This window comes from Monodon monoceros, unplaced genomic scaffold (genome assembly GCF_005190385.1).
Source record: "Monodon monoceros isolate NGI ecotype Baffin Bay Population unplaced genomic scaffold, NGI_Narwhal_1 Super_Scaffold_3, whole genome shotgun sequence".
NCBI lineage: Eukaryota > Metazoa > Chordata > Mammalia > Artiodactyla > Monodontidae > Monodon > Monodon monoceros.
In genome coordinates, this window is record NW_021703780.1 from 51,967,849 (window position 1) to 51,994,422 (window position 26,574).

At 35.8% G+C, this 26,574-nt stretch overlaps 1 protein-coding gene across 9 annotated transcripts in view; it reads right to left on the bottom strand.

Annotated features, from left to right (window-relative positions):
• CLASP2 (cytoplasmic linker associated protein 2) overlaps positions 1-26,574 on the bottom strand; it is a 177,705-nt gene that overhangs the window by 28,096 nt on the left and 123,035 nt on the right. For 5 of the 9 annotated variants that reach the window (XM_029241789.1, XM_029241793.1, XM_029241787.1 and 2 more), the window contains 8 exons: positions 23,308-23,414; positions 20,015-20,259; positions 17,896-17,959; positions 11,969-11,971; positions 6,904-7,067; positions 5,999-6,077; positions 5,816-5,866; positions 1,503-1,646 (listed from right to left, as the gene is read on the bottom strand). In XM_029241789.1, the coding sequence (XP_029097622.1) occupies positions 1,503-1,646; positions 5,816-5,866; positions 5,999-6,077; positions 6,904-7,067; positions 11,969-11,971; positions 17,896-17,959; positions 20,015-20,259; positions 23,308-23,414 (857 nt within the window). The remainder of the gene's footprint in view (positions 1-1,502; positions 1,647-5,815; positions 5,867-5,998; positions 6,078-6,903; positions 7,068-11,968; positions 11,972-17,895; positions 17,960-20,014; positions 20,260-23,307; positions 23,415-26,574) is intronic. The other 4 variants (XM_029241792.1, XM_029241790.1, XM_029241788.1 and 1 more) reach the window with 3 other exon arrangements.

Here is a 26,574-nt window from a genome sequence, read left to right on the forward strand (position 1 = left end):
CACGGGCCTAGCCACTCCACGGCATGTGGGATCTTCCCGGACCGAGGCACGAACCCGTGTCCCCTGCATCGGCAGGCGGGCTCTCAACCACTGCGCCACCAGGGAAGCCCCTGGGTTGCTCATTTTTTTGATGTTGAGTTGTATGAGTTGTTTATAAATGTTGGATATTTATCCCTTATTGGTCATATTATTTGCAAATATTTTCTTCCATTCAATAGGTTGTCTTTTTGTTTTGTTTATGGTTTCCTTTGCTCTGCAAAAGCTTTTAAGTTTAATTAGGTCCCATTTGTTTATTTTTATTTCCTTTGCTTTAGGAGATGGATCCAAAAAAGTATTGCTGTGATTTACGTCAGAAAGTGTTCTGCCTATGCTTTCCTCTAGGATTTTTACAGTCTTACATTTAGGTCTTTAATCCATTTTGAGTTTATTTTTATATATGGTGATAGAGAATATTCTAATTTCATGCTTTTACAGGTAGCTGTCCAGTTTTCCCAGCACTAGTTACTGAACAGATTATCTTTTCTCCATTGTATATTCCTGGCTACTTTATCATAGGTTAATTGACCACGTGTGCATGGGTTTTATTTCTGGGCTCTCTATTCTGTTCCATTGATCTATGTGTCTGTTTTTGTGCCAGTACCATACTGTTTTGATTATTCTGGCTTTGTCAACAGAGCTAGATACAGAATGCAAGAAATGAATGATTAGGGTTGAAGAGAAGTCTCAGGAAGAAGGTGAAGAGAACAGAGGAGGGTCTAGAAAGGAACTCCCCAGAAAATAAATAACCTATGTTTTTGAGCATATGGAAAATCTTAGCCATGAGCATATGACAGAGATGTTGAACCTAACAACAAGTACTTAAAAAACATGTGGGGGAAAAAAAAAGGAAAATGAAAAGGTAAATTATTAACACCAGGACAAATAAAGCTTCTGTAAGGAAGGAGGCTGTAATAAACCACTTGGCGTAGGGGTGAACACTTCCACAGTCAAAATTAAATCTTTTCTATTGAGTACCAACAATTGATTCATAAGTATTTTGAAGGTTATGGGGAAAGACATAGGAAAGGATAGGGGAAAGTTAAGTCTTAATTTACAAAGGTAGACAGACATATATAATGACTAAATTTATCAATGGATCAATAAATAATGCCTAAAATTAATAAATCAAGAAACAGTGCAAGCTCTTATTTGAAATATATAGGTAAATGTGAGGGGAAAGATTTGAAATATTTTGAATGGCTATAAGATTAGAGGTTGGGAGGACTGTTTCAAAGACAGTTTTCTTTAATTCTAAGTTTGAAAATTATACTCATATTAATTGGATAAAATTTAAAATAAAATTTAAAAGAGAAGATATTTTTTTAAAAAGGTCTTTATATCACCAGGTAAATAACTCTATGCTAACTGGTAACATCCTGAAAATATTAGCTTCCTTCACTGGCAATCCAAAATGACTGACTTGCTTTTCTAATTTATCTTCTAAATCTTAAATTAAAACATACCTTCCGAACATCAGAACTTTTGGGTTCTGTTGTCCAAGTGATGACCCGAGACACTGCCAGGCGAGTTTCACTGGAATTTATAAAATCTCCTGGATCCATCTGTTTGGCCAGAGTTTCTATGTATTTAAGGATAGCAACCTTCACCTGCAGAGGGATGCACAATGAGAGAGGACAATCAGCTGGTCATTGAGGGGCAATGAGAACACTTCAGAAATAATTAGGTGACTTTTTTTTTTTTGGCTGCGCTGTGTGGCATGTGGGATCTTAGTTCCTCCACGGGGGATCAAACCCATGCCCCCTGCAGTGAAAGCGCAGAGTCTTAACCACTCGACGGCCAGGGAAGTCCCTAGGTGATTATTTTTTTGACAAATACAAAATGAATAAGCATCAACAACAAAAGAGAAGTTATACAATCACCTACCTACCAGAGGTACAAATATATGAAAATGTGGATTTTTTTCATACACAGCAGAACTTATAAGTTTCATTCCCCGTGTTTGAACTGCTAAAGACTCTCTTGATAAGATCAGACACTTCTCCTTGAGTCTGCCTTCAGAGATTACAGCTGACTCTTGTCTAGATTTCCCTAGGAACCAGTCTTTATAAACTGAAGTACAGTTTGCCTCTTGGGGAAATCAAAGAATTTTGGAAATAAGGTATTATAAATCAACTGGGTAATCAAGGTGGGCAATACATGTTTTTGGCAAACACACAGTAAGACTCACACAATGAGATCAGGTTCCTTAATAGGTCCATCAACTGCTAGAACTATGTCTCAAAATAAATGTGACAAAAAAGTTTTACACAAGTATCACTGGAGAAGAGACAATACTTATCTGTATAAAAGAACTATCATATATGAGTTTAAAAAGTCTTATTATTCTCCCAGGAATTCCTGATGCATGGGTGGCATGGTGGGTAGGTGTGTGGTAGGATGCAGGCTTCAAAGTAAGCAGGAGGTGGGGCAAAGCACACATGCTTCTCTCTTAGATGCAGCCTTCTTTATCCTTAGAGTAAGCCATTGTTAAATAATCTCCCCTTTCTCAGGTATGCTGGGGTAGAAAAAAAGTTTGAGAACCACTGTTTTTAAAGTCACATCTAACATTCTAGGATTTCTAAGTAATGGTTCTCTAAGACTTTACCAGTGCCCTTTAGAAATGGCACCTGGCACAGTGCACAGTCCTTGTATACAGCAGATTCTAAACACATATTAAATGCTGATTTGCTGACTTAGAAAAAGGAAGGTTTAAATATATTAAAATAGTGACTTTGAAAAAATATTGTCAAAGATTAAGGTAATCAGGTTTTCTATACTCCTTCCCTTATTATTTATCTTGAGATGTCATTTTTCTCACTCAATCCAAATAAGGTCTCTGGGAAGTACTAAGCCAAGTTAATATATAGGAAGTAATATGTTAAAGTTCTGACTCTTGTACATTTTCCCCCTTCTGCTTCCAGTTTAAAAAAAAAGACAGAATGCATCAACTTACATTCTTCATTTCATGATAAATGAATTTTAAGAAGAAGTAACTATAACTTTAAGAAATGTACTGAAAAAAACAAGAATTAACCTATCAGCCATCATGAGTAAATTGTACAGCGGAGAGGGAAAGAGATTTATGGTTACTTTTGCAGTAGCAGGCCCAACTAAATTATGGCAGCACATAACATTCTGGATTCTTGAAGCCACGTCACCTTTTTTCAGTGTGATTGGCTGAAAGGTGACTATAGTAAATCAAAGAATGAACATCAATGTATTTTGTTTTTTTGAATATATTTATTTGCACTATGTGGATTCAGTTAGTTCCGTGTCTTGACAATTTATAGAGAGGTATGTAAAGTTTTTAAAGGGTTTCACAGAATAGGTGTGTTTACTACACCAAAGGCAAAATAACCACGATACACATATAATCATTTGAAAATTTACATTTTGGTAGAATATTTCACAAGGTTCTATACATGGTCTGTACTCTGAATAACATAAACATGCATTCTTCTTCAGAGAGGAAAAACAATCTAGTCGCTAAGGTGTGTATAATTCTAAACCTGTTTATGAAACTCAGAAAAAAAAGTCAACAAAATTCCATTTATTTAAAAAAATATTACTCAAATAAAATCACTGTATGCGATTTCCCCCTATTTTATTGCTTCCTTTCTGACATTTACCCACATGATACTCTGTGAGAGATGTAAAATTTTATCTGAAAGATCCAGCACTTCTTCAATAAAGAATTTTTATGCATCTCATACTCAAGTTATTCGTGTTTTTCTACAACCTGTTAAGTTTTTAATTCTTAATCCTGTCACCCATCTGAAAGTTACTTTTATTTTCAGCATAAGGTGTAGCTCTAATAGAACGTCTCCTCGTTGTCTTAAAACATCAATTTATGAGTCGAAGAGTGATCTTCCCCTACAGCTTTACGTGTGTGTGCATATGTGTGTATATATAATATATAAAAGCCAAGTACATACTATATTCATATTATATATTATGGTTTATATATAATACACATATATTATACATAGACTGTTTGTCTAAAAGCCCTATATACAAAAGCCATATATACACATATGCATACAGGTATACATGGCTTTTAGAGAAACAGTCTAGGTATACGTATTATATATATGTATATGTATATAGGGCTTTTAGAGAAACAGTCTGTGATTCTAGTCTCCAGTATGACTTTTTTTTTTAAATAAATTTATTTATTGTTTTTATTTTTGGGCGCGTTGGGTCTTCATTTCTGTGCATGGGCTTTCTCTAGTTGTGTCGAGTGGGGGCTACTCTTCATTGTGGTGCGTGGGCTTCTCATTGTGGTGGTTTCTCTTGCTGTGGAGCATGGGCTCTAGGAGCACGGGCTTCAGTAGTTGTGGCTTGTGGGCTCAGTAGTTGTGGCTCGCGGGCTCTAGAGTGCAGGCTCAGTAGTTGTGGTGCACGGGCTTACTTGCTCCGCGGCACGTGGGATCTTCCTGGACCAGGGCTCGAACCCGTGTCCCCTGCATTGGCAGGCGGATTCTTAACCACTGCGCCACCAGGGAAGCCCCAATAGTATGATGTTTTAATTAAATGTTTTCCACTGTCTTTCTCTTCAGGCCTTCAGCAACTTTATTCTCTCCTTCAACTCACCTATCACCCTTATTTCTTAAGCTAATGGTTTAGACCTCCATTTCTACTGGGCCATGAAACATATGTTTTCAACAGCACTTGAATACCTACCACCAGTACCTAAATCATAACTCTTATCACAGTTTACAGTTTATAATGTATTATATACAATAATGATAGGAAATTGTAAGTTTTATATTCCTATGAATGCCTAGCACAATGGCTTGGACAAAAAAATAAGTTTAAACAGTATTTATCAATAATATCAAGTAAATTATTCTCTTTCTGCAGGTCAATTTTTAAAATCAGAACAGATGGATCCTTTTTCACAAAGCAGCTCTGAGAAAATAACATTATGTTGAGTATAAGTCAACCCTGGTAAGAAACATAATTGTGATTTTAAGGTAAAATCATATTCAGAAACTTAAAGGAAAATCAATCCAAGGCAATAATGCATATAGAAACATACTTCGTGCAGAATAGAGCAGAATATACAAGGCTTATAAATGCTCATATGCTTGTTATTTCCCTGACTTTAACCTCTTTTTAATTTAAGAAAACTCACTAAGAAACATCTTTAGTAAAGAATTCAGGGCAGATCTTTTATATTATCTTTTCTTTTATGTTAAATAATTATTTTTAATCAAAAATTGGAATCTACCTAGTTTTCACTTAAATTAACTAGAAAATGTGTGCTAATAACAATGGAGGAAGTTAATCCTGAATCTAAATTTTGTGCACACATTAGAAAATCACATTGCAAAAAGAAAAAACCATTACTGTTTCAGTTAAGAACTGGAGAATAGCACTGACATCAAACTTAAAAAGTTCTGTTTACTGAAATACATAGGCAAAACTGACAGTTTGCCCAGAATAACTCTTCAAATGCCTAACTTAAAAAAAAAAAAGGATTGGGAAATCACAAACATAAAATTAGATAAGATTTTATAGAGCAAGTTTGCATAACAGCTTAGGGTTAGCGGCCATACTTGTGTTGCCTTCTAAACATGTATCCCCAGTAAGCTTCTCCAAAAGATAGTCTGGTATCGAATAACATTTGAAATCAAATCCATGCATGCTTTATAGGCTTATAAAGGTTAGTAGTTGAATATACAGATGCATACAAACATTATCTGAAACACTGCAGTTTGTAAAGAGAGTTAAGAAAAGAAATAATGCAGATTAAAACAAAACCAAAAAAAACCTTGGAACTCCAAAAAGAGTGAAGCTGGTCCCGAAGTGCTGGCTTGACTGTCTGAAAGTTTATAAAAACAAAATCCACTGATTGAACAGCTTCTTGTGTGACAGAAATACAAATATTAGCATAACTTTATGAATAAAATACTTCAGTTCCTTAAAATGTCATCAAAAGACCTCAAATTTTTACCTTCAAGCTTGGTGTCTGGGTCTGATCAACTGTAAATCTCATTAGAATATTGAACTGAAGATCATTTGGAAAAGATTCTCTGAAATAAGGAAAGAACAAAGCAAAATAAAATAAAAATTAAGTCAGCAAGTAAGCATTTAGCAAACTTAACAGAAGATTATGTTTAATACCAAACAAAACACAATGTCATTCAGAAAGCATGCATGAAGTAGCACCTGTATGTGGTATATAGTCTATGTGGTAAAGTATACGATAAAAGCTACTCCCAGAAGAATCTGAACGTCTGAATTTATACCCTGTAAGTATAAATTTAACCCCCTGTAGGGGGTTAAAAAGCAACACTATAGCAAAGAATGATCTCTTGCCTCATTTATAGATTTAATCAGAAAAATGTATTCAGTAAAAAGTTCAACATTATCAGAGAAGTTTCCATACCTAGTATCTGAATTCTAGACTCACCTCAACTTAGTAAATGGATATTTGAAATAAGTCACTTCAACAATCTACACAAGAAAGTAGAAATATATCATTGGTTCAAAATCTTCTGAAAAAAGAATGCATAATAAAACATTCTTTTTAAACTTAGAAAATATTTTTATCTTTACACTAGACTGAATAAAATCTTCAACTCTACTTTGCAGTTACATCTTAATTAAAATAAAACACTACCCTGAATTACTCAACCAATGTTAATAAAATTTTTTAATAGATTAAATGCAGTGTTTGAACTAAGGATCAACGTTGCATTAAATATACCATGTAAACGGGCAACATCAATAATTTTCAAATGGAACTCATGCAATCTACATAGTTTGAAAAGACTCAGAAATCTGAACTTTTAACAAAGAAATGAAATATTCTTGATTACTACCAGGTAAACTTGAAATACATGAAGAAAATCTTACCTTGTAACATCGAGGGCTTTCTGAACTTTTGCTTGAACAGACCCAAGCAAATCAGCACCCATTTTTTTTAGTAGTTGGGTCAGCAGTACAAACAACCAATCTTGAAGATCATCTTTGTGGACTTGTATGAAGTCCACTAAAGTCTCCAAAAACATGCTGAACACCTACAGTGGATAAATGGGGGAGGGAGGAGAAAAAGGAGGAAATATTGACCTCTATGATCAATTCAAAACTGAAATAGAAAGGAATACAGGAATCAGAGGCACAGCGATTGGCAGCCAAGCGGAAAAACAATCTCTCTTGCTTTTCATTGGACTCTGTGATACAAGAGTACATCTGAACTGTTATCCAACTTCTGCTGAAGTTTGACAATTAGCTATTCCATGCAGCATCACTTGGTAAAGAAACTTTGGCTATAATGGCTGGCACACCTAAGGTCGTCAATGATGCCACAGCTTAAACTGCAATCTATTTTATCTGAAATTTAGGGCAAGGAACTACCTATGGTCTCATCAGCCCCCAGCTCTGTGGAAGAGTGGCAGTGAGTTAATCAGAGGTTGACTATGCCGACAGCTACCTTAACACATAAGATGATTTTGATATAACGTGCTAATTGGAGACTTCTTATCCTTAGTTCTCAAAATGTCAGTGGTCACAAAATTTTTTGGTATAAGACATATTATTTATTAAAACTGCCCCAAAAGTAATTTTAAATGACCTGGGATAACTATAACTGTACCTAAAATAAATAAAATCAGGATACAAATCTACATCTACATTTTAATGATTTCTAAAAAGTCCTAGATGGCATGCTATTAGTCTCCATTTCTATTGACGGGTTTTATACTGTTTCCAATATTAATCTATAAGTTTGAAACTTTTTGGAAGGTTCAGGAAAAATTTAAGGGAAGGGAAGCTAAAATTCATAAGTGCTTTATCTCATTAAAAATACTTATGGGGGGGGCTTCCCTGGTGGCGCAGTGGTTGAGAGTCCGCCTGCTGATGCAGGGGACACAGGTTTGTGCCCCGGTCCAGGAGGATCCCACATGCTGTGGAGCGGCTGGGCCTGTGAGCCATGGCCGCTGAGCCTGCATGTCCGGAGCCTGTGCTCCGCAACGGGAAAGGCCACAACAGTGAGAGGCCCGTGTACCACAAAAAACAAAAAACAAAAACTTATGGGGACTTCCCTGGTGGTCCAGTGGTTAAGACTCCACGCTTCTACTGCAGGGGGCAGGGGTTCGATCCCTGGTCGGGGAACTAAGATCCCACATGCCGTGCGGCACAGCCAAAAAATTAAATAAAACAAAACAAAACTAAGGAAAAGTGACAAACGGTAAGGTTATATCTCCTCAATAAATTCAATATCATACAGGAAAATTTATTTCTAGGTAAAGAGGGAAAAGCTCTTAAGACAATGTCAGGCATGTTGTATTATATGAGATAATTTATAATCACAATGGATTATAAAAACTATGGTTTCAAAAGTTAAGCTCAAAGTAACTACACTAATTTGAAAACTAAAGAGTTTTGTTCTCAATATATATTTTATTTCTTGAATTTCCTTTATATAGTTATACATGAACAACTTTCTTTTCTTATGTTAGAAATGAAGGATTTTTATCTATCAGAATTATAACTAAGCTTTTCAACATTTGAATCTGAGTTAGAAAAAGTACACTTTAGCTACTTGCTCAAGATACTATCTGTAAAAGCAGAAACTATGACTACTTTGAATTTTCTGTTACCTCTGACCCCCAGGCAGTAAGTACCTGCTTCAACACTGTTCTTATTCACAATGCAGACCATTGACTCCGGTCCTAACCCCACCCACAACCCGTGGCCCATAGCTTCACTGAAACTGTCTCTGGCTCCCTCCTCAGGGCTTGAACGCTGCTGAGGAACTTCACTAGACCTGCTCTGCGACAAGTCCATGTGTCTAATCTAGTACTCACTCTTATTGGTACCTGGCAAATCTGTCAATTGATGTCCTGGAGTCAGTCAGTACCTGCCTAGAAAGTCAAATGTTAAATATTCAGGAATATTGTGAGCTGGTTGGTGGCTTGAAATCAGCCATGTGGGAATATTTACACCTCAGAATTTATAACAAACATTACAAATCAGGGCTTCCTGCCCCCTCTCAAACATGGTTTACCAGTACAACACTCTAATTCTTTGGTTCACTTTCACTCTTATTGTTTCAACTCTTGCCTATTTTCCTGAAGAGTCCAACTTTAAGCTTTCTCTATGCCAAAATCCATTTTGAAAATCATAGACATTAGAATGCCCAAGTCAACCCTCCCATTTTATCTGGTTCTCAGGAAACTGAGAACTAGAAAATTAAGTGACTTCCCAAGGTTTCCACAGCTAATCAATGGCTAAGTCACTTGGTTTTTAGTTGTGTTCCATCTGCTCTGTTACTAGACAACTTACCTCGTCTACTTTACTGTCATTCATAATAAAATTCTCCACTGACTTTTCCCTCACTTTGATTTCCTCTACAGCTATCCTTCTCATAAGCGTTTCTCCAAGGAAGAGCCAATTTTATTCCTCTGTTGACTAATCTTGCTTTCTATATTCTTATTCTTTAAAGTATGGTCTCCTCTATCTTTACTCTTTTATTCTCAACCTAAATTCTTTGTTCACAGATGCAGAAGACACTGTCTCAAGAATTTCTCCTTCAATTTCCATCCTATTGCACCCATCAATTATCTTCTAATCGTGATATGTAATAGCTTTTTCATTAGCTTAGCATGCTTAGCCATTCTGTAGCTTGACACCGTTTTTCCTCTTATTATCTCCCTTCCTTCTTTCATTCTTTCTACCAGGCATTTTCCTTTTGCATCCTAAATAAGGAGAGATGTAAGAGCCAGTCTTCATCCTGATTCTCTTTTCACCGAAAGTATGACTTCCTTGACAGGGCCTCTCTGTCCTAGCCTACTAGGCCCCAAAATAACCTCTAGAATAGCTCTCACTTTTGGCCTTCCTCAAATCTGTTGATCACAACATCATCGTAGGCACCAATTCTTTCTGACCTCAAGTCTGGATTTCTGCAACAGGCCAGAAAGTAAATATCCTAGGCTTTGCAGGCCATATAGTGTGTCACAACTACTCAGCTCTGTCATCGTAGCATGGCCATAGACATTATGCAAACAAGTGAGCACAGCTGTGTTCCAATAAAACTTTATTTACAAAACAGACGGCTGGCCAACTCATACTTCTTTCTCATTATCAGATTGTGACATCACTCTTTTGATAGAAACGAAATCCTTTCATCTCCCTTCACTGTCTGTAGAATAACGTCTCCAAGGCTTAGATGAAGTTCTAACTCTCCAGACTCATGCTGGACCATTTGGCAACATAAACTCTTTGTCCCTGAACACATCTCAACACACACTCTGCATTTTCTACCACACTCCCTAATCCCCCTATTTACACAAAGTGCATGACTTCCTACAAAGCTTCCCACTCAAGACCCAGCCAAAAAGCTTCTTGGACCTCTTTAGATAATAGCCACTGATCATCCCTACTTGGAACTTGTAGTGGGGCTAGCTTTATGGTGCTATTTCACTTCTTCTGAATTTATATCATCTTCCCATCTGGAATATATAACATTTGAGAAAAAAGACTATATATTTTTTAGTCTTGTATCACCAATTAGAACGAAGCCTAAAGTTATCAGAGGCTGAGGACCAAATTAAAAAGTTGTTCAGGGCTTCCCTGGTGGCGCAGTGGTTGAGAGTCCGCCTGCCGATGCAGGGGACGCGGGTTCGTGCCCCAGTCCGGGAGGATCCCACATGCCACGGAGCGGCTGGGCCCGTGAGCCATGGCCGCTGAGCCTGCGCGTCCAGAGCCTGTGCTCCGCAACAGGAGAGGCCACAACAGTGAGAGGCCCGCGTACCGCAAAAAAAAAAAAAAAAAAAAGTTGTTCAATGAATGTGCAGGAAAAGTTCCTTAAAGAGTAAGAATTTTCTCATAAGTAAATAAACCTTACCCTGCAATTGGTAGCCAACCCTTTTTCTCAGTGCAAGGGAAGATATGTAAGACATTCCTTTCATGGCAGCCAAGATTTTCTTTTTCTTTCCTATAGTCTTTCTGACATCTCCCACTTCTCTGGACTCAGGCTAGTCACGCCAGGGAGGCCCTTTCTTCTCATCCTGACATAATCCAAAGTTTATGTTCCTGTCAAGATCTGAATTGCTATTTTCTTAAAAAAGACTTCTCTGAGTCTCTAATCAAAAGTAGAAATTTCTTTTGATTAGATAAAATGTGAGTATAGCTGAATAAAAATGTAGACATGTTATTTATGGTACTCTATATATAGAATTATACTATTTTTTCAAAATACTTATATCTTATCAATGGTACTTACTAAATGATAAATATATGCATATATATATATATCCATCCAAAATATACATTGGAAATTTTGCATAAAATTTCTTACTTGGCTGCCCTATCACAGAGAGTTCACTGTCAGATGTTGATATTCTCCCATTTCCTTACCTATGATTAAAGGACAAAGAGGAAAGTGGACATGTTAATATAGCACTAGGGCTAAAAATCTGATTTCAGAACAGAAAGCTGAGAATCACTGCTCCTTAAACAGCCCTGTTTGCTTTTGTGGAATGCCGTTAATAGACTATTAGAAAGCGCATATGTGGAGGTTGGAATTCAATTTAAAAAATTAATTGTGAAACTTGGGAATTACTTTTTTAATAATTCAACGAAACCAACCTTCAATGGAATCTATTTATAACTGTAGTTTATTGGAAAATTATAATATTTGAGCTATTACAATTGAGGCAGCCTTTTCTTAACCTCTTATATCTTAGGTGTGCCAGTCATCCAATATAGAACAGAAGAACATAATCAAATTAGATTAATTAGTAGATTAAAAAGCACATCTCCAAACAGAATGACAGTTTGCATAACTGCAAATAGCATTTCGTGGATTGCAAAGGGTCCAACACTGCATGAACTCTTCGGGAGAGAAAACAGAGAAAAAGGGTTAATTTCACAGTCATGCAGTAAAGTTAGGTTTCCAACAAATATTGAACCAACTTACTCTCTATTGAGAGTTCCAACACAGGGGACAGCATGCAAAAGGAAAAAAAGAAAAAAAAGAAAAACACACAAATTAGTCGCCATCAATGCCAAGTTCCTGTACGGAATAAAAACACTTAGAAAATAAAAGTGACAAATGTTTTTCAAAGTTTTACGATAAACTCAAAATAGTTTTTAAAACAAGAGTTAAATGAATAGTATGGGATAAGAATATGTGATTTTCCTATATTTCTCTCTCATCTTCTTGCCAAGGAAATTTAAAAAAAAACAAACAAAAACTCCCTTCTTTTCCAGACCCTACTATTGTTGAGGCTCAACTTCTGGAAAAAATCTAAGACTAATAGACACCTGCCAAAATTTCTGTACAGTGCAAACATTTGCTTCTAAAGCACAGTATCTAGAATTTTTCTTTTATCTTTTTTTTTCCTCTTCAGAAGCAATGCATTCACAAGTTAAATTATTTCTGTGAAGGCTTGGAATAATTACTACTGTTTGGAGATAAAAAGTAACTATACAACAACTTTTAATTTTCCCCAGGTAAGATGTATGTTTTGGCCTCCTGATCCTAAGACTGCAGACACTCTTCAGGAGACCAGATATGTCCTTCTAAGCAGGGCACTCAACTGTGTTGCATTTTAGTAGCCACTGATTGAATTCCTACCCCAGATGTTCAAGACTTCAAGAGGTAGGACTACACAGACCATACAATGTGAAATCAAGCCATGCACTTTAGTGAAGGTGGCTCTTCTCAAGTAGGTCCTTCAGAGTCAAATGTCAGAATCACAGGGGATAGCTTTTGGCATCTGACACTCCTTACATTTGAAGGAAAAAATGGGTCTAGAGCAATCAAAATAAAAATCTGCCCTGAATTCCTTAATTTTTCAAACTTATTTATTTTTTAAAAACTTCTATAGTGTTTGGTGTGTTGTAAGGGCTTTACATATATTAACTCATTTAATCATCATCGCAATCTTATTAACTCTATTTTACAGATTAAGAAACCAAGGCACACACTGCTAATAAGTCATGGAGGCAGAATTTGAACCCAAGCAGTCTAGCTCCACTACCCATAGTTGTTATCACTGTGTTGCACTGCCTCTCTTAGAAAAATATTTAGAGGCTTTACAGAGTCATACACTGTGATTGTATGTGTAGTATCTGAAAGTTTAAAAAGTTTATTTATCAAGTTACGGACATCAAATAATTTCAGCTTGTAAACTATTTATCAACCACATTACTCCTGTCCCAGGAAAAAACCCAGCATCTATTTCAACTGTATTCAGAAGTTGAAATAGAAGCTCTTTTCTAGCCCTTCCTTTCTGGGATGTGTATTGGAGCTCACCTGATATTTCAGCTGGACTCAGATGCTTACTCTAACACATATAAGAGAAACATTCTGGGGGTTGGAGGTGATCCTAGATGAAAGGAGATGGGGCTGCTGCTCACACCCTGGTTCTCTAAGTAACCTGTTGGGGACAGCAGGTGGTCTCAATCATGTTGGGGAGAAGTAAGGACAGCTTCCAGTTAACATGGAAGCCAGCTACAATTCAGAAGCTGTTAACACAGCTTTAAGTTGACTTCAACTTAAAAGGACATGGGAGGGCTTCCGTGGTGGCGCAGTGGTTGAGAGTCTGCCTGCCGATGCAGGGGACACGGGTTCGTGCCCCGGTCCAGGAAGATCCCACCTGCCGCGGAGCGGCTGGGCCTGTGAGCCATGGCCGCTGAGCCTGCGCATCTGGAGCCTGTGCTCCGCAACTGGAGAGGCCCCAACAGTGAGAGGCCCGCGTACCGCAAAAAAAAAAAAAAAAAAAAAAAAAAAAAGGACATGGGAAAACACACCCAACAAACCTCATGGTATGAGGTGTCTCCTAAACACTACGGCCCATTCTGGGGTCAAGACTTCAGATGATTTCTGCCCTGTGAGTTTCAGGATAGTTAAGGTTACAGATAAGTGATTCCAATTCAGAGTGGAGAGCTAACCCACACTTGAGGAAGAAAAGAGAAGTCTCTTTGATGGCCTATTTCAAGGCTATGAGGAAAAGCACGTGGCACATTTGGGGAAATGAACATAGTTTCCAGGATTGAGAGTGAGAGTGAGAAGGGAATGACAAGCAAAAATGATAGGCTTTGTTTGAATATTTTCTTGAAGGTAATGAGTAGTCACTGAAGGGTTTTAAGTTAGTAGAGAAGATTTACCTTTTAGAAAGGTTATTCAAATATGCAGCGTGGAAGAGAATTTAGGGATAGGAGGTGGGGAGGAGGTGCAGCTGGCCAAAGATGATTGTGCCCTGAATTAGCAGTGAGAATGGAAATGTTTAGAAGGTTGAATCAATTAGGACTGAGTAAATTTCTAGAATAATGCCCAAATTCTTCACTTGAGCAATGAGAGGATAGTGGTTTCATCTAATGAGATAAAGCAATGCAGGAGGAAAAGTAGTTTTGAGGTTTAAGATGACCAAAAGGCATGTAACTAAGTAAGTGCAGGAGAACAATGTGGGCTGGAAGTACCATATGAGAGTCATTAGGATAAAGTGGGTGACTTAAGCTTCAGATAAGGTACAGAAGTGAAAAAGGAGGGCCTAAGGCAATGCTCTAAGCAACAGCAACATAAGTAAAACAAGCAGAGAGATAAGTATCTGAAAAGAGAGGGTGTCTACTGTGAGGAAGACTGGATCAGGCACAACAGAAAACACCCCTCTTCCATCTCTCCCACATCCCTTTCCTTAAAGTGTCAGAAAAGATACACTGGATAAACTCACAACAAGGCTGAAAAATAAAAAGGGATGTCAAGCAGCAAACTGAAATTTATGAAAAATTCCCGGTGGCCAAGCAGATGAGACCATGTTAGCAAAAAACAGAGTACATGTTTATGTGGCTATCAACAGCTTCAAGGTAAGACCTCCAGCCATTTCCATAGAAGAAAAGGTAGAAAGAATGGGCTTATGTGCGGTTAACTTTGCCAGTTTGGAGACGGGAAATGGGAGTTTCTGCTGGATGGCTTCTATCTTCTTGGTAAGCTAAGAGGCCAGGACATATGCTTGGGGCATGAGATGGGTGGAGAGGTGAACAGGGATGGAGTTCTGAGGAAAGACTATATGACACAGTCTCTGTGGAGGACAGAAGAAAAAAACTAGAGGAAGAGGAAAGGCAGCACTGGGCTTTTAGACAAAAATCACAGATCAGAAATGGAGAATGGCACAATATACAGGAATAACAGGGCTGATTTCACCCAGCAGGGGCCAGTACATTGTTTCCCTTCAACAGTCTTAACTTTCAACCAGTGGCATGAGCATGAGCAGAGGTTCTTGAACATATTTCTATTTTAGTGTCAATGACCAGAGTTGCCTGTATAGAACAGGGGTCGGGAAACTATGGTCTCAGAGCTAAAAATGGTTTTACCTTTAAAAATTTTTTTTTTTAATCAAAAGAAAAGGCTATTTCGTGACAAAATTTTATGAAAATAAAAATTTCAATGTTCATAAGTAAAGTTTTATGGCAACCCAGCCATGGCCATTTGTTTAGATATTGTCTATAGGTACCTTTGTGCTACAATGGCAGAGTTCAGTAGTTGTAACAGAGATCATTATGGCCCACAAAGCTACAAATATTTACTACCTGGCCCTTTATAGGGAAAAACAAACAAACAAAAAAGGCCAACACTTGACAGAGAACAAAATTTTACTTGGAAAGAAAAGAAAGCATCAAAAACAGCTGCTTGATCCAATGATTGGACTGTTAGTACTTTATAAAATTAAAAAGGGGGGGATATCTACTATTTTAATAATATAAGGATATGATGCAAAAGCTCAAATCAAACCCTGATATTTTTAACTCAGCACAGTATGGTGATATAACCAGTTTATTCTTTTTTTTTTTTTTTTTTTTTTTGCGTTACGCGGGCCTCTCACTGCTGTGGCCTCTCCCGCTGCAGAGCACAGGCTCCGGATGCTTAGGCTCGGTGGCCATGGCTCACGGGCCCAGCCGCTCCGTGGCATGTGGGATTCTCCCGGACCGGGGCACGAACCCGTGTCCCCTGCATCGGCAGGTGGACTCTCAACCACTGCGCCACCAGGGAAGCCCCTATCCAGTTTATTCTTAATGAATTACATTACTGGTAGAGTCCCTGATGGACAATCACCAAACAAAAGCTGAACAAAAACGAATTAAAAATAATCTTCCCTTTACATGTGTATTCACTGAATTAACCAAAAAAACAAAAACAAAACCAAACAAACAAAGCCAATGGATCAATAAGAATTGTATGTTCTTATAAAATCCCACAGAAAAAAAAAAGTCTCCTTCCTGAAAACTCTCGGAAGGATTGTGGCTGGTTCTCTGCATCTACTAAGGGAGGCCAAACATCTGTGCTTTCACCAACATCAAACTTGGTTTTCCTACTTGATCTTCAAGAGACTTTTTTTTAAATTTTGACATTCACTTTATTTAAAAAATTTTTTCTTCAAGAGACTTTTAAAAAAAGTGTTTCTCTTTATTACTGTGCAAATCCTAGGATCCAACTAAATTGCATTATTGTCCTAACAAAAAATTAAAAACTGTGACTTCAAGAAATAATCTAACCTTACACTCTCATACCTTCCAGCAGAGATGAATTATATTACTTTTGAAGATGTTTTAAAACTCTATTTTTAAAAGTTGTAGAGATTATTAACTAAAACACCATTTAATAAAACAGGTCCACCCAGATCATAATTGTCTTGTCCTTTGGCTCATACTGCTAACAAAAAATGTCAACAGCTAATTTGTTCAGGATTTTCAGAAATTTTTCCATTAAAGCAATTCCTACAGCTGTAATTAGTGGTAGCAATATCACTATAAAATGGTATGGTTATCTACATGCTCAGTTTGAAAGTTATAAACTTAGTGTACTTTAATCTTTGTCTTTAATGGGATCTTGCATTCTTGGATAAAATAAATATACCTTCTGATAAAAGGATAATCTTTAGAAGTTAAAGTACAAGCAATTTATAATTCTTAGCTGGATTTCAGTTTATGTATAGAGTAGGATTTTAGTATCTTTAAGTACTGTCACAAGTAACGAAAATATTGAAAACAGAAAAAAAAATGAGGGGGAAATGACATGTGCAACAATAAAATGAAGACAATTAAAAAAACAATAAAGTGAAATTTGTTAATATGTTTCTTATGATTTCCCTTCCACATCTCCCTCTCAGTTAGGTTAGAAATTCTCATGTAGACACCTGGTGTCCTAAAGGAAGATACTGAATAAAGTTTCACCATTGTCAAACACACTGTTGAAAACAGAATAAATGAGTCCATTTTACAACAAAATTTTACATTTTAAAGCAAAATTTCACAGTATACATGCAGACTATGCATAAGTACTTAAATACATTTTAATCCACATTAAAAACTAAACAAAGTTCTGATGATTTTTATGAACTGTTTCAATATATGAAATGCTTCTTTTATATTACTAACAAACTATGGGTGAAGCCATATTTTGTGCTTTTTGTTATTTAATGGCAATTCTTTTCACAAAATTGCTCTTTTAAGAATATATTTATGTTAATAGAGAAGGAAACTGAATAAAAAGTTGGCAAATTTTTTCAACTTACCCCAATTATTTCCTTTACAAATAGTAAAATGTTTTTAGAAATACAAATACTCACCCTAAGTGTATAAGAGTTTTGCATGTTACTATATATTCTTCAGTTTATAGTCTTAGATAATCTCTCTTTGGAGAAGCTTAAACAGTTACTAGAGAGCAATTTCTAAATTAAGTATGATATCAAATACTCAATTTCAATTATGTTTGAAAAGATCATTGCCATTTTAGAGCAATAACAAAGCAAAAATGGCTTATAGTTTTTTGTTATTATTCACTTCTTTTTTGGGGCAATACAATAATGACACCTTATAGGAGTAATCTTAAATACTAAAACATACCTTGCCATGAGGATCAGCAAACATTCTTGTGAAAATTTCACATAATCTTTTCAGTTCAACTCGACTGTCAAAATAATAAAGTGGAATTAATATCTTGCTGTAGGAAGAAGTCATTTAAAAGTGACCTTACAGGGACTTACTTCCCTGGTGGCGCAGTGGTTAAGAATCCACCTGCCAATGCAGGGGAAACAGGTTTGAGCCCTGGTCTGGGAAGATCCCACATGTCGCAGAGCAACTAAGCCTGTGCGCCACAACTACTGAGCCTGCGCTCTAGAGCCTGAGAGCCGCAACTACTGAAGCCCGCTCGCCTAGAGCCCGTGCTCTGCAACAAGAGAAGCCACTCCAGTGAGAAGCCTGCACACTACAATGAAGGGTAGCCCCCACTCGCCACAACTAGAGAAAGTGGTGTGCAGCAACGAAGACCGAACACAGCCTTAAAAAAAAAAGTGACCTTACATATAACTGGGCTTCTTAAAAAAAAAAAGCTAAAAAAATCATCCCTCCTAAATGAGAAATTAGTGGGATTTACTAGTCAGGGCTAAATACAAATTTATCAAATGCAACAATAATTCTATAGTAACAGACACTATTTTAAAGGTTGAAAGTTATATGAAAAGAAATACAACTGTACTTCATTAATGTAAGCACAACAGAGGAAAGTATACAGATGACATTCCCAGCACATGAATCTTATCCTTTTAAATGCTATGATGTTTTCTTAAATTTTGCCACCTGAGGGCTAAAATCTTTCTAAACTATGACTATTTCCTTGCCATTTAAAATGATATACTGAACCTAATACTAATCTAATCTTGATGGGGTTGGGAACAACAGTATGATGATTTATTGTAGTGATTCACGAACTGTGACATGAAAGCATTAAAATATATTAGGAAGTATATAGATAAACACTTATTTTAAATTATATAGTTCTAATACTTCCTAAAATAAACAGCTAGTAAATCAAACTCTGAGTGTGGTGGAAAATAGCGGGCCACTTCCTGACTTGATACCTGAAATCAAACTTATGAATTTTCTAAAACTATGCTCTTAAAGGGATAGACCATAGAGATTTAAAACATTACACAGATAAAAAAACAATAAAGAGGGGTTTCCCTAGTGGCACAGTGGTTAAGAATCCGCCTGCCAATGCAGGGGACACGGGTTCAAGCCCTGGCCCGGGAAGATCCCACATTTCGCAGAGCAACGAAGCCCGTGAGCCACAACTACTGAGCCCGTGTGCCACAACTACTGAAGCCTGAGCACCTAGAGCCCATGCTCCATGACAAGAGAAGCTACCGCGATGAGAAGCCCGCGCACCGCAAAAAAGAGTAGCCCCCTCTTGCCACAACTAGGGAAAGTCCACACACAGCAACGAAGACCAGATGAAAATAAAATAAATAAAATACATTTAAAAAAATAAAGAATTTAGAGAGGAAAAGCAAGCAAAAGCCATTAGGAAAGGAAACCGAATCAAACCCAACTAAAAACCAATATAAACTTTTTTTTTTTTTAACTTTATTTTTTGGCCACACCACACAGTATGGGGGATCTTAGTCCCCCGACCAGGGATCAAACCCACACCCACTGCAGTGCAAGCGTGGAGTCTTAACCACTGGACCACCAGGGAAGTCCCTAAATTTCTGTTCTTAGAGAAATTCACTCCAAATCCATTTCATATTATACCAAGATTCAAATATTACACAAACATCAAGAATATACCTTCATTTCCAAATGAGCATAAATATTCTTTCATCTCACTGAAAAACTTATCAGGAATGAATTTTAATAATGAGTCAGCTTTAATATTATGCATATTTTATTATTTTCATTAAAAAAATTAATAACATTTTTCATTTAACATCTATTTGTGAATAAAAAGTTTCCTTTTAGAAAGTTTCTTTAAATAGAGCAAGTTAATTAAAACTTTTAAAAGTAACAATAGTATAGATGGTCCTAAAGGATTAAGGCTTGGGAAAATATTTTGATGCCACCTTCTGAATTCAGGACACGTATGAGCCCATACCAGTATCTTTAAAGTGTTATGAAGAAGTCAAGTCAAGTCAATTGTCCTGTCCTAACCAGACAGGACAATTATTTTAAAGACAATATAACTCACCTTAGCGTTCTCTGATTTTTTAGTAAGTTCTGCAGACCCAGGAGGCCTTCTTTCCTTTCTGACCAGTTGGAGCTAGCACATCTGTTGAGGACTTCTGCCACATCTTCTGTCTGCCTCATGTATGTAGGAATACTACCATTCCGAGAGCTATAGGAGCGTTCTGAACAAGCACTGGATGCATCGCTGTTGGCATCATCATCTGAATGCATCCCATATGATTCATATCTTCTTCGAGCAGGTTTTTTCTGTTACACATAAAGACTCTCATTAGTGGTAGCTAAAATAATATGCTGGTATTTCACAAATTTCTACTGACCATAAAAAGACTGGTTTTTGTTTAAAAATCAGTGTAAAGCATGCTGCTAATCATTGTAATAATAAAATGTTGATATTTAGTTTTTCTTCAAAAAACATGTTTTAGGAGTTAGTAGATGAAATATTCTTTAACTATGGCGAGTGATAAAAGCAGAATAAGACTACTGTATGGAAGTCAGATATGTAAAGTGGGGAGCACTAAAAACATGGGGTTCTCCCTTTTCTTTTCTCTGGAAAACCAAAAAGAACTACAAGAGTATAAACGAATGGACTCTGTACTAAAATTCTGAGTTGTTAAGAAGAAATTACTACCTTTTTAAAGGATGAGAATGGATCAGAAAATGGGCAATGGATCAGAAAAACATTTTTCCCCATGTAAAGTTCTATTTTTTTCTGTCTCTCAACCTTCTCTTTCCTCTATTCTCCTTTCACTTCTACTATCACTTGTCTTGCCACTCTTTCTTCTCTTGTACGCAACCCTGACATTTCCTAGAGAAGTAAAATACAGAGAATGATGAGAGCCTGTTTTGCTTACTCTTACTTTTAGGAGGCAAGCTCCTGGAGGGTCCTCCATGTTCTTCCCAATGTGTCTATACTGTCTATTTCAATATTTATGAGAAAGCATATTTAGATTCCTTTGATTTCTTTACATCTGAAGCTTATTATTTAATAAATGTAACTGCTAATTTTACTTTGAATATTAAAAGTGAAATGAGACAGAATAAATAGCTTATTTGAGATTTCTTTGGAAGAATTAGAAATAAATCTTTATGTAACCTGATATTTGAATTTAGGCTGGTGAGCAGTGAAGATATTTCTAAGAAACATTTAAGCACAATAATTTTACACAGTTCCAGTGACTTAAATTCTCCAAGTTTAAAATCTAAAAGAAATATAATCTGAACTCAATTAAAAATAGTTTTATAATGACATTCCCATCACTAAATTGATTTTAGAGGCACCAACTTAATTTAGAATGGCAAAAATGTGGTATTTCCTGTGTTGGTCTTCAAGACCAGTTTTGTTATAGACATCAGTGTCGATGACATCATCGCATTTGTATAAAGTAATCAGGCTTAAAGGATGAGAACCCCCATAGGACACTCTGTTTAAGCACTATCTCCCTGCTGATAATCATATAATCATATATACAGAAAAATTATGTATATCTAAGGATTTTATTGCTTCCATTTGAATTTTTTATAGAAGACTATCATCTGTTAAACTGATGAAGGAAAGAAAAAAAAGTTATGGTATCATAAGATGTCAGAAAACAGCAATGTCTATACCTTAGTCCGTATGTCTCCTAAGAGCTGAGAGCAGATTTTTAAAGAGAAAAATTGAAAATAATGAAAAACATTTTGCTAAACAGCACAGTGAAGTAGGCATAAACAATGCCCATAATTAGAAACATTAACTTTTAAAATATATAGATACATAAGAACTGCTTATTAGGAGAATATATCTTTAACTTGTCAATATCTTTTAGTCCAAAGAAAAAAATCTAAGCTACAGAAATACTCCCATAACCAGTTTTCCAAAGAAACTCAAGTCTTCTTCCTATTTGGATCCTTTTGTTGTTTCCAAAGTTAATTTTATTTCTATGATTTTCCCTAGGTCCAATTAGACTTAATAGTTGGATAGTCTTTTCCTAAAAACTGGTAGTTACAACTGGAATATCTATGTTATGCAAATAATGGAAGTATTCACAGTCAAATGATTGGGATTCAGCTTTTAGCCCTGGTGGCTAAATATTCCTCATATAAATCAAATACAACATCTTATAACAAGTAATAGTTCAAGAATAATCCATTCAATTCATAAAATTTATGCGAGCAGAATTTAACTAGTAAATCATCCATTTACAAGAAACTAAAAAACATAATTTGAGAAATACACTGATGAGGAATAGTAAATTTAAAACGTATGACTAATTTAATATCACCAGAACAAGATGTGATCAATATGTCCCAAGCTCAAGAGAACAAAGTTCCTACTTAGTTGTATTGATTAGAAAAATCAGATGGCTAAGGTAAAGAGAAAAATTCAGCACATACAGACTGTTAGAACAGAACTGCACGTGATTACATTTAATATATTATAGCTATGATCAATGAATATTTTTAAAAACTTGTTTTTCAAATATATGTGGCAAATATTGTATCAACACTGGTTAAGAGGTGATATGTGGTTTTAAAAGGCATAATGTATTTTTAAATTTCAAAACAAAGATGACACCTTTATAAGTTCTGTGTAAAAAACTGAGTAAATGCTTACTTCTCAAATATAGGATTAATATCATAACTTGAAAGAGAAATTATCATGTTGAATTGACTTGGGAAAAAGGAAAAAGCAATTATAATCACTGTTTCTAATACTTCCTTCATAATTTTAAGTGAGAAAAACTACAGTGACATCTGAACAGCACTCTTCTGACAAACCATCATAGATCTACGGATTATGTTTTTAAGCCTCACTGTTTAATGTGTCAGGTATAAAGAGCCAGAAAGATATCTTAAATATAATTTGTTTTGAAGGTGTACTTTCTCTCAGCTCAGAAAATACAAATAAATAAAGACTAAACAAAACTGTACCCCAAACTAAAACAATCCCTAAATACCCAAGGTTAAGCTAAACTTGAAATTACATACTTGTAGTGTACATATTTATATACTAATCTATCTGCCTTTATTCTCAGTGTATTACAGTATATAAAAAACATCACCATATTAACAATATCAATATTTATATTCCTGACATCCCATCAATTACTATGGGCCCTGGCTTAAAAATTTGGCAATTAATAAAGATCAAGAATTAATTATACTGTTTTGTTTTTTACATTGCCCACATTTGATCTTCCTAGATTTAATACCAAGAATTTTCCCATCTCCTTTCCCACACTTGTGGATTGGCTCACTCATACATTAGTTTCACAGTTGGAACATCTGTAAAGATAAGGAAATGGAGGAAAGTACCAAGGCATCTGCTACTGCCTCCTCCACGTCGGAACCTGTGTTCAGGACTCGCATGGCACTGACAGAGGATGACAGTCGGCTTGATTGGCTGATCCCATACCCTGGACCTAATTCATCAGAAGAAGGAAAATAGCTTTGAGAGAGCCATAAATGTAACAGGGTCACGTTGGAAACTTTAAGATCCTTAAGAGGAGGAAAAAAAAACCAATGGGGCAAAGCATTTTAAAAGCAATACTGTATTCTCTGGGTACATTTATTTTTAGTCAAATAAAAGGGCAAAGGCAATTAAAATCACTGACAGTGTGTGGGAAGTAAATTTAAAGAATAGTAGCTATGATATACTTTTCACCAGAAGATAGAAGAAAGCATGGCTGGCCAACTAAGGGCTTGCAAGTCTATAGCCCTGTAATTAATCTAGCTCTATCAGTCAGGCAAATCTCATCTGTTTGCTTGAGCCACAGAGTAGCCCAGAACAAGGATCAATTCTCAAACCAGTAACGATTAGGCAGCTCAAGGAAGGCACACCAGGAATTTACAAGGGAAAACCCCTCCAATTATTATCTCTTCTCTTTCAAGACAGGCTGATTCATTCTGTAACTAAGATGTATCATTTGATATTTGTCAAGGACCTACTAGTGCCCGACACTCTGAGGTATGTAAAGACAAACCATAGATGGGTTCTTCCTCTCAACTACTTTCTACAACATATCATCATTTACAATTAAAACACTTCATCCACCATTTTGGTTTTTTTTTTTTAAACATATATACAAAGATGAAGTACATAACTGAGAACATAAAACAATTTTTGTATTTTAAAATGACATAACTTAGGTTATACAAAAGAAAAATGCCCATCTCCAGTGAGAAAAATGTTCAAATAAGATTGCTGAAGGGAAAAAAGTTACTTGGGGGAAAATTTTTTTAAACAAATGACTTATTCTCCAACAAATTAAATGTAAATAAAACAAATCAATTTTAAAACATGATTACTCAATGGAAACTGACAAGGACAAAAAACTTAAGATGAATGCACAGATGATAGTGAAAATGTACTCATCCTTCACCTGAGGCCCCATACACATCGGGGGCGTAGAGGGCACCAGTAGATCTGGAATGGTGTCTGGAGGCTGGAATAACAGGACCATACAAACCTCATCTATTACTACAGAAACAAGGAATAGTGGCAGCACTACAGTCAGGCAAGGAGAGTTAGTTCACAATGGTATTACTATTAATAGTTAAGGATCAGAATATTGCCTTAGACTAGGGCAAATGAACACTTGCATTGCAATATCTTCCTTGACACACAACAGATCTTACACCTAAGGGGACAGACATAAGCTCACAGGAGACAAAAAAGTAAGTATTCAAATGGAAGGAAATGTCAAAAGTACAAGCATGAGACAAAAAAATGAACACTGTAGTTTCAAAAAAAAAAACCACTATGGTAAATAGTAACCAATAATAATCCCATCTCCTCTAATCCTGAACCCAGTGAGGCAGTTGTTACTATTCAATTTTACAAATAGCTAAACTAAAGCACAGAGAAAAGTTAATTAATTTGATCAAGGCCACACCTCAGTATTTGTAGTCTTTCAAGGCCTTTGCTCTTAAATAGTACACATACCATCTTTACATTGTTTAAAAGATAACATACCTCATTTATGTTAACATAAATGTTTTCTATAATGGTTCACAGTATATAAGTTCTGCATTCAGTAGATTATTTAAATATCAAAGCATATTTTGAGCACCAAAAAAGGGGAGTATTAACAATTTAATCAAAAAACCTAGAAACTTGTGACTTCTTATATTTATGACATCTCTCTAAATCTAAATTTAGGATATTTAAAATTTTAGATCTTAAAATCCTGATTTTCATAACATCATAAAGTCAGTCTTTTTCTTACACACACAAACAAATAAGCCAGGAAAAAATCATTTTATTATTTAATGAAACATATTACTCATTTTAAAAGTTACTCTGCTTCAGATATATTAATGAGAACAGTTAAAATACTTTTATTACATGAATTACTCTTTCCTTTGCCACAGGACCTTAATGAATAAGAAAATGATCAAAAAGATTGAGAGATAGGATTAAAGAGAGAATGTTGCATAAAATGTTTTAACAGACCCTGAAAGGTGATTGGTATCAGTAGTAAAACATACTAATATATAGTTTTAATTTTACCCAACAGAATAATTTCTAAAATGATAAGGAAGAGTTGAAGCAATATGGAAATGCTTTAATAGATGAAAAAATTTTGAAAACCTTTTGATATCAATAGGTATCTGTGGCTGAAGGTAACACTCACGTGCTTGTAATAATGTAAGCCTTTTTTTGAATCTTGGTTCCAGAAACAGATGGAAACTAAGAGTGTGAGTTCCAGAGTTCATCTTTGTTTAGCCCTGATTTATTTCTGGTGTTTTAGGACCCTGATGCTGGCCTTGTGTTACAACTGAATAAATGGCAAGCTATGGGATTCATCTGCTGAATGGCCATATTCAAGTCAGAGGTGACAAAAGGATTCACCAAATAAAGAAAGAGAAAAATGTAGGCAAATATGGCAGAAAATGGGAATGAAAAGGACAATCTGATTTCTGGGAATGCTATCTTCATCTCTGTGTAATAAACAGGACTAATCTGCTACCTTTACTATGCAATATCCATATGTAAATAAAGGGCTACAAAATTCAATTCTTCTAAAACTATATGATTAAAAGGTTTAACCACCTTTAAACCAAATAGGATGTTTCATCACAATTGGGAAAACTGCCTCCTTTAATAATAAAATTTAAATGATTTAAATTGCCAAATGGCAGCTTTGAGATAAATCTAAATCAATGACTAAACAACGTATCTCTTTAAAATTAGGCATGACCACCTAGAGGAGTGGGATAGGGAGGGTGGGAGGGAGCAAAAGGGAGGGGATGGGGGATATATGTATAAGTTCTTACTCACTTTGTTATAAAGCAGAAACTAACACAACATTGTAAAGCAATTATACTCCAGTAAAGATGTTTTTAAAAAAAGGCATATTAACATGTTTATTTTTTAAGTAATTAGAAGTTGGTTATAAATTTCCTCTAATCTCTGACTATTGTACACTTTTAAATGGTACAGAAACCTATTTTTGTTTCTTCCCGATATCTCACATTTTCTACTAATTGTACATTATACAAATATAAGTATTATACCGTTAAAAAAATCTAAGATCCTTGCCACTGATGTGTCACACAACTAACTGTAGGTAAGCAAGC